Here is a 9,346-nt window from a genome sequence, read left to right on the forward strand (position 1 = left end):
TTAAATCAACTCGTGATATTGATATTAATTGTAGCATTATTTCCCACTGCCACCCATTATAGAAATATTTGTGTGCGATATTTTAGAAAATCAGACACTTCCTTCCACTTTCCGCCGCGGAATCACACGGCTCGCAGACGTCAAAACAAATGAATCTATCACGAAAGGTCGCACGCCATCGGCGTTGTCATGAGAAGCAGCTGCTATGGATCCCCCTCCCTGTCCCCCGATCCCCAAAACCCCCTCACCCCCACCTTCCATCCACCTTCCATCCACCTCATCACTCTTTATATTGTTAATGATACGACACGCAATACGCGGCGAACTTGTTTCTGACTGGCACTTGCAGTCGCCTGTGACATCACTGAGAAAATGTATAAAAATAAACAAATGGCGCACATAAATAAATTATTATTGTTTGCCCCCCGATTGCCCCTCTGTGATCGTTTGGCTTGCAGCTCATCAATCGCGCCCAGAAGTGCTCGATGTTTATTTATAATTCCCTCTGTTCTTTGTAGCATCATCAGGGAATTCTTTTGATTTCAGCTGGACGGCGCTTTATTGTCTCTAAAAAATCAATTGTATAAATAATCAAACGAATGAAATGTGAGCAATTTACTTGTGAATTTCGCGAATGCTAATGACAATTATCCGTTTTCCGGTAATCTGTGTGAGATCATCACCGAAGAATTTAGTACTCGTGCTCTTAAACGCTAAATAGGAAGGAAAACCATTTAGTTTTTGACCAACAACTATTGGGTTTCTGATTTATAACTCAATTCGGAGACTGCCGAAACCTGATAAACCCAAACAAAAGCCAACCAGTTCGGTTGCCCCCGAAAGTTCAAGGCGAAATCGAAGCCCCTGATTATAGGCCACTACCTATAATAACAGTTATTGCCCGGCCATTAGCCAAAGCCCCCAGCCCACTTGGTATGCAAATATGAAATCATAAACGATTAAACGGCATTACAGCCGCATGACGAAAGCAAAAGTGTTACAGACTCTGTTTGAATTCTGTTCCAATGCCAGACACCGAAATGGTTTTCACAGTTTCAAATTGTATTCCATGTTTACAAACAAATCGCTTGGCGCGTGGTCAGCTATAGTCTTTTATATTGAAGAGAATCGGGAGTTAAGAGAACGATCACTGGGAGCTTTCGAAGCTTTTTTTACGCTTCGCGAATGCTTAGCGAAAATTCCGCTCAGTCGAGTTTCTCGTTTGATTCGCTCCGGATCGGTATCGGAATATTTCTGGCCATATATAGTACAAGTTTGCCATCGATATGCGTCGAATTCGTCGGCGGTTGAGTCTATAGAAAGCTGTGAAAAAACCAAGTCAGCCATTATGGAGTTTACCATACTTACCCTAAATTGGTTCGACGTGATTTCGGTGGCGCTGACATTTCTTGTGATTTTCCTAGTGCAAGTTCTCAACGTGTATTTGCATTTGCTAAACGATAGTGCCGATAATGCCACCTCGATCGATGTGGTCGACAGGGCCCCCGCGAAAGAGTCTCCCCCAGTGGAGTCGCCCAGCTCCCCCCTAGCCACCACCCCCCGAAATCGCCCACTTTGGCCAACGGAAAGCTGGAGAAGCAAATAAGCCTGCTGGACAACGATAGGTAGGGCTTGGGTTCAACTCCCTGTTTACCCTCGGTTTGTTTGAACGTGCCTCCCCATCCGACAGCTGTTCGCTGTTTTTCCATCGAACTCAGTGCCCATTGTTGAATGTCCGACCTTTGGCTGTTTTACACCGATCACCGTGCGTATACGTGATAAGATAACGCATACGCCCCGGTTATTTTAAGCCTTTTCACGGTAATTGCCGTCGGGAGTGGCTATGCTTGTGATGTGAATTATAATGTATATATGTTTTACCAAGTTAATGCACTCGACAGATTGCAGATAAGACAAGTGCTTTTATCTTAAAGGTTTTGGGGTTTTTATCACGGGAAGGAAGTTGTCAAATGATTCCATGTTCTAAAGAGTTTTACAGAGGAAGTGGGTTATCTAAGTCATATTTGGGATTCCCTTAGTCAATCATTTTATTTTTACTTTGCACTTGAGCTTGTACTGCACAATTGTGGTTTTTGTGTCGATAAGTGAAGCTATTATTATTTGAGTAATAAGATCTATACTCTATAATTGACAATGAATCATACTGAAATTTGATAAGCTCTATGGCTGGGATCTTATTCCCAAAGTTAGAAAAGTATACTTGACTGGACTTGTAATTAATTTTGTAATCCCATACTTCTGTGTTATAAACCCACCGCATTTTCAAGTGTTGCTCATTCACGGCTTGTTGTTGTTCTCGTGTTTTCCGTGCTACTGTTCTGTTCGCAGCGGCATCTCATTGAGCTCCATCAACACCTGTGGCACCACAGCAGCGAACTCATCTCCGACCCACCGAACACACAATGGCTTCCACACTTTCCCCTCGCACACGCTCAGTTTCGAGACCCTGGGCGATGAGTAGTAAGTACAATTGCCACACTCACCCCTGTTAGCAGATAACCGATAATTGGGCGGTAATTAATACTTGACCACCCACCTGCAATCCACGCAGCCACGAAGACGAGGACACCCTGTCGCTGGAGAATCTGTTTCCGTGCGACCAAACCGAGATCTACGCCTCCAAGAAGATCAGCTTCATAATCGACGAGCTCATCCAAACGGAGGTGAACTACGTGAACAATCTGAAGAAGGGGATGGTGAACTATGGGAAACTGAAGGACGTGGAGGATCTGCCAGAGGGACTGAGTGGCGAAGCGAAGCAGAAACTGCTGATCGGAAACATAGAGGAGATTCTGGAGCTCCACGAGCAGGAGATTCTGCCCCTCATGCTGCGCAACCAGCGGGATCTCAAAGGCCTCTTCGACGAGTTCGCCGCACACTTCGAGGTGAGTTTGGGAGTAGACATACCAGTAATATTTACAAAGAGGGTGCTGCGTGGGCTGGGTCCATTAGCCAAACTCGTGAGGCTTTGTCAAGTAGCCGTTGGACAGGTTCCGACATCTCATCTATCAAAATTCTTTTGTCTTCCGTCGGCACTTCGAGTGCCTAATTTCAACCTCAAATATTTACACATAACAGAGTTGATAGGTCTTTTTTTATGCATTTTTTTTTGCTGACTCTGACACCTGTGATGGGGTCTCGTTTCTTTATTGCCTTCTGCTTTGTTGAGCTTTTTTATTTTATTATTTAAAGCCCGAGAGTCGTGTTTCAATGCAAATGAACCTAACGATGTGGGTTATGCCAACTCTGCGAGAATTTCAATTGATTGTTGTGCTTGTTATATAATTTCTTGTAATATATTTTGGCTCACACCTCGCTACAAGTGTGTCACCGAATTCATTGATATTCTAATGCGTGTCTCGCTCAAATATAATTAATGATTTTCACTAGAAACCTTTACCGCAGATCATTTGCAGAATGACGAATGGGTGGCTTACTGAAGTCCCCTGATAAGATTGAAGTAATCAGCAGAACGCCATTATTAGTAATAAAAACCACACAGCGCCACAAAAGCTCGCACTCAGTTACGAAAATCGGTTAGAAATTGTTAAGGCAAACAACAGACTTTATTTTGTATTTTGCGTCTGGGGCTGAGGTTCATTTGCCGGCAGCTGACGTCATCGATTCTGGGGAGAGTCGACCATTCGACAATCCGACAATTGTCCGGGGCTAGGCGCTCGAGCACTCGGATATGCATGGCTATAGAAATCCCCAAATCATCTCGCTCAAAGTACTCATTTCGGAATGATTTTTCGGGCCACTAGAGAGTGGCCATGTGGCCATGTCGAGTTAAGTGTTGACAAGGCAAATGATCAATTTAAATTGAGACTGTCGGAGGCCTGTGGAATTCTTTGCCGTCGCAGTGCTCTTATGTCATTCCCTCGTTCCGAGAAATCCCGAATATAAATTGGGGAAGGAGTACAGTAAGCCAAAAAACTCTCTTCAAAGCAGGTAACATTCTTTTTCGAGCTGCCCGAGGATTTGGCATCTTAATGTTCGACAGACATGCTAAACCCCTGGGATCTGATTTATGCTCTTTATCCTTCTTTTTTCGCTTTTCCCCACAACCACTTTGCATTCTTTTCCGCTCAAGCCAAACAAACATTTCTGACTCACAGGAGCAGCGTTAAGCGAAAACTTGGCTAAATATATCATAAAAACGTTCACAGATTTGTTTATACATATTTTCTAAAATTTTACTTTTCCCTGCTCTGGTTTGGCAGCATGCTGTATAAACAAAAGACGAGCAGGCAAATTGCTGATAAATATAAACTTATGTTATGAATTTCCTCTCAGACTCGTCGTCATTTGCAAATTAATGAGGCTTTTCGCAAGCAATTGCCAAATCGATTAGTTCTGACATCAATTGATGTGGCTTCTAGAGAGGCCTAGAATTGATTAATGCCACCTTGTCCAGCTGGAAATTTTGAATCGGTTTTTGGACTTGAGAAACCCAGAAGAACTGCCCGTAAATAGAGTCGCCTTCATTTATTAATCGGCTTTAAATGGCCAAAAACACCAAGTGACAAGCGTGTCGATCTGACTTCTCACCATCAAATCGAATCAACCACAAGCTCAAAATCAATTAAAAGTTTTACCACATTCGGATGGATATTTGAGTGGTTCAGGGGACGGGGAATCCAGATTGATGCAATCGATTTGGCGATCAGAATCGTTTAAGATGTTTGCTGCGAAATAAACAAACGTAGATGATGTTGATGGGGAAGCCTCTGACGGCCATAAATTCTATTTATTCAGCTGTGCTCAAAAGAATAATACTTTAGAAGCTAAATTTGACTAATTGTAAAAGTAAACAAAGTCATAAAATCAACATTTAAAGATAAACCAACAAGAGATACTGATGTACAAGTAATTAGTATAAATCATACCAAAAACTATTAGTTTAGACACAGCTGTATATATTGGCAACTGCTTTGACTTCTATATTTTATATATAGCTAAATAAAGAGCAACAAAAGCTATACCCCATAAACCCACTGACAATTTGGTCCGATTTATAGGAAAGACTGTAAACTTTATAAATAGCCCACACTTTTGGGTACCCTTCTTCCCAAACAGAAACAGAACAAATTACTAAATTAGGAGGAATGCACTGCAAATAGAAATTTCATGCTAATAAAAAGCACGCCCACCACAGAACATTTTACAGTATGCAAAAATATAGATTGTCACCTTTCGCCCGCCAGACGAGGCGACAATTGTTTGAGGCAGTCATTTGTCCGACTAAATCGCATTAGACATGCAAAACCTTGAGCTGCTGGAGGGATAGGGGAAGGGGATATACAATATTATGGCTCAGCCCCGGGGAGATGATTATCATATAATCTAAATGCAGAACTTCGAGCTCTGATTCCGCAGCCAGGCGGAGCTAATGAAATTAAAATGGAAAGGAAATCGTTAGACAAGCAATTTTCTTTGCAGTTTGCACTAGTTTCGGTTTGGGAAAACATTTGCATTGGCATTGGCCACAGATAGCGACAGGAATTCCAAATTTTGCGCTCTGGCTTTGCCAAGGCTTCTCCACAAGTCGGGAGTTACGTGACTTAAATGCTTAAGAAATTATGATTTCGCCACCAGGCAGACTCGCATGAGTTTGTTTGCCACAAAATATATATCAACGATGTGCCAAATGTGAGTGCTCAGACACAAAGGCTTTCTCAGTTTCTGTGGGGTTGGAATGGGTTATAATATGTTCTATAATATATTGTTGCTCTTGCTCTTTCAGAAAAACCGCTTCTACTGCTATGTGAGCTTCACCATGGGCAAGAAATCTTCAATGCAACTGCGACAAGACAACCGAATGTGGTTGCAGGTGGGCTTGTTATCTTTCTATATGAATAATGATATTAATAGCTTTAATCTCCGCAGACCTATCAAACCACAATAAAAGACAAGCTGGGCATCGACAGCTTCCTAGTTCAGCCCATCCAAAGACTGACCAGATATCCCTTGCTCCTGCAGCAATTCATATCGGTAAGATACCATTATATTTTATGATAAAGAAATCAATTTTGATAGTAGTTATATTTAAGGAATTCTACAAAAGTGGAATTAGCTGCAAACCTGTGCTGACTGCCGTTTGCAAACTGGAGACGCGGATGCGACGCGCTCTGGATGTTGTCAACCAGGCAGAGGAGATCCCCAATATCGAGGAGCTCAATGAGGTGGGTCATTTTACATTAGTAACCAATAGTAGTAACCAGAAATTAATCTCTCTCCTTCCTCAGTTGGACCTCCTGCAGTTGGGTAACTTCCGGCGGTCGACGGAGTTCGATGCCCAGCACTTTCCCACCCGGAAAAAGTATCGCTCGAAGGTGTTCCTCTTCGACAGGTGCCTCGTGTGCACGGAGGTGCGGAAGAAGCGGCTGGCCTACCGGCAGCACTACCACTGGGAGCACGTGGAGCTGCAGAGGCCGCTGGATTCGGCCACGGGGAACGCCAACAAGATCATCAACCTGCTGGTGAAGCAGCAGGAGGGGGCATCGAAGGATGGCGGTGGCAGGAAGGAGGAGTACTCCTTCGTGGCCGCGGAGGCGGCGGTGGTGAAGCAATGGCTCCAGGCCACCCACAAGATCATCGAGATCGCGCGGCACGAGCACGCCAGGCGGAACACCTTCAGCCTGCCCATGGACCTGGTGCTCGGAGTGATCGGGGCCATCTGGCTGATTTGGCAGTACTTGTAGGAATCCCATCCAAACCACGTCCTAATCCCCATCCACTCACAACTCTAGATCGTAGATATCTAAGAATAAAGCTAAGTTATTTCGTAGTCCTGGTTCGTTTTCCCTCCTTTTTTCACGCTGCTTGCCCGAGCGTAAAATAAGCTGCTGCAGTCGCCTGACAAATGCTCATGATAAATTGCCTTGCAGTGGCCAAGTCCCGTCTTGTCGTCCTCGTTGTCCTTGCAGCAATATGTAAACAGCTCCTCGCCTCCTTCTTGTGCAGCGTGTGTGTGGCAGCCACCGAAAAATTTATGACAAATCTATTTATTTAGAATTTATGACGGCACGATGCAGAAGGCCCCCAAAAGCCAAGTCACGGTCTACGGAAATCTAATGAACCATGGCCAAGGATGTGAATATTGACTGCTCAAGATGCTGACGGCCCAGGAAGTGTGTTAAAAACTAGTTTGTTTGCCTGCAAAGTGCGATGAATCTTACATTTTACTCAGAGTTTATATTCAGTACAAAACTGAACGATAATAAACATATTCATTACCCGATCTCCAGTTTATAGGTTATGGCTCTTGGAAGTCCATAAGTCTTGGAAGTTGGGGTAACCATTTAAAACTAGGAAAAAACTGACATGAACAGGGGTCAAAATTTTTACCATCGAAAAATGAAAAATTTTAAATGCAGATTTGTTAAGAATGCGATTAAAAACGTTTAGAGGTATGCTACTTTGAAATCAGATTAAAATTGAGGAAGTAATGGGTTCTGGAAGTTCAGTTTCTGGTTACTATGAGAATTTGGAAAAATCGAATTACTACTAACAGCTTAGTAGTTAGATTAAATTACGGTTCAAATTAATTTACAATTTTTAAACTGAAACCATCCTGAAAATATGCTACATATGTATGTGCGTATATTTTCCTAAAAGCCCAAAAGAGTATTTTTGTCAAATGTAGATAATGTTGGCTCTGCCTCCAACCACTATATGATGGACGTTCGTTGGCAATCAAATCAAAAACTGATTTCCCACATTACACGCCCTGATTATCCGGTCAACCGATGGCCAAAAAATCATATACTTGAAGCGTAATTCGCCTTGCGACTTCGTTGCAGCTTCAAAGGGCAGGCCAAAGTAAATCGAAAGGACCAAGAGTGCACTAATGAAGTCGAACAGGAAACGGGGGTTGGGTGCCCCATCTGGCTCTATCTGCATGTCCCCGGGTGTGTGGTGAGGGCGGGGGTGTATTGGTGTTTGTGCCGGGGATGTGACAAAATTTGCACAAAAGCAATTTGTTAAAAGGGCGCAAAAAATAAAACGCGACTCCCTTGACATCTGGCTGCGGAGGAGGAATTTCCCTTCATGCGAGCTGCTGTCTAAGCAAATTTTGGTCGCTATTTTCCTATCTGCGCAGTATATGTGCTCATTTTGTTGGTCGCTCTCCGTTGGTTTATTATATTATGTCATTTATGTTGGCATGCCGCCATCGCATCCGCTCGTCGTTTGCTCAAGGGATAAAGGATGTACCATGCAAGAGGAGCGGGCCGAAGGATAATGCCCGTGTTCTTGCCAGGCAGCTTAAGTGTATTAATGTCTGTCAAGTAGTTGTCACAAAAGTGACGTGTATGTAAACGATTTGACGTTTTTATGAGCCAAAAAGTCGCAAGAGCTGAAAAATTACAAAATTCCCCGAGACGGCGAAGGATCTACTCGCTTTCAATATTTCTGGGCCATCGGCTTTTGGGGCTTTGGTGCTTTGGAGCTTCGAAGTGCTCCTAATTTTTGTCTATGCCCCTCACGTAGTCTGTCCTACACGCTCCACATGTTTTTTTAAACTAAATGCATAATTTCGAACGCAAAAAAGTGTGGAAAAAGAGGAATTTGGCAATAGAATTGTAGAATGCCAGGGGCATAATTTATTTGCATTTTTTTCGGGGCACGTCCCCTCGGTGGGAGGATGTCGAGCGAATTTGCCAAGTAATTGCACGAATTATTGCACGTAGGCGGGCAACACATGATGGCTGGGCGCCACAGATGGCACTGTGCAGATAGGACACCGCCCCCTTTCCGCCCCACTCCCTCTTTTCATGCCACATTAAATTAACTTGACATATTCGCAGCATATAGAACAGACTCTGCTCCGGGCCACAACTGTTGCTAATTTTTGCTTAATATGCCCCCATCCTCCATCCGCTGCTCCTTGGGATTTGTGCGTATCCAATTCTCGCCTCGGCGCCAGTTGTTCAGTTGTTGTCTCCCAATCGATCGACTATACTCGTATATCCCACGATATCCCTGCCCCATCTGCCCCACAATTGTACGGCCGTCCCATGTAAATGCAACACAACACTTAGGCACGCATCCAGCCACATCTTCATCCATCCGTCCGACATTTGCCGCCTCGTCTCCGGATTTGTGGATTCGTTTAGTTCCTTCGCTCCGGGTGCTTGAAAAAGTTCAAATTTCAGCTGCGAAATGGCACGTGAAACAATGTGCCACTCGCTTTCGGAGTTGGAGTAAGTGGCACAGTGGGGTAGAAAGTTGGAAGAATGAGAGTTGAACTAACAAGAAAATATAAATTGTTTTAGGAAAACAAATAAAATTCTGGATGGAACATTTTGTTCGAATTCTCTCA

The 9,346-nt window shown here is 43.6% G+C and overlaps 1 protein-coding gene across 1 annotated transcript; it reads left to right on the forward strand.

Moving 5' to 3' along the window:
- Positions 1-1,223: 1,223 nt before the first annotated feature.
- Positions 1,224-6,811, forward strand: LOC108094053 (kalirin). The gene is given in 8 exon segments (XM_017194489.2): positions 1,224-1,556; positions 1,559-1,625; positions 2,350-2,481; positions 2,573-2,906; positions 5,768-5,854; positions 5,911-6,015; positions 6,075-6,206; positions 6,270-6,811. Coding segments are annotated over 8 exon segments (1,521 nt in total). The 5' UTR covers positions 1,224-1,348; the 3' UTR covers positions 6,726-6,811.
- The last annotated feature ends 2,535 nt before the right edge of the window (positions 6,812-9,346 follow it).

Source organism: Drosophila ficusphila, unplaced genomic scaffold, assembly GCF_018152265.1.
Source record: "Drosophila ficusphila isolate 14025-0441.05 unplaced genomic scaffold, ASM1815226v1 contig_414, whole genome shotgun sequence".
NCBI classification, from domain to species: Eukaryota; Metazoa; Arthropoda; class Insecta; order Diptera; family Drosophilidae; genus Drosophila; species Drosophila ficusphila.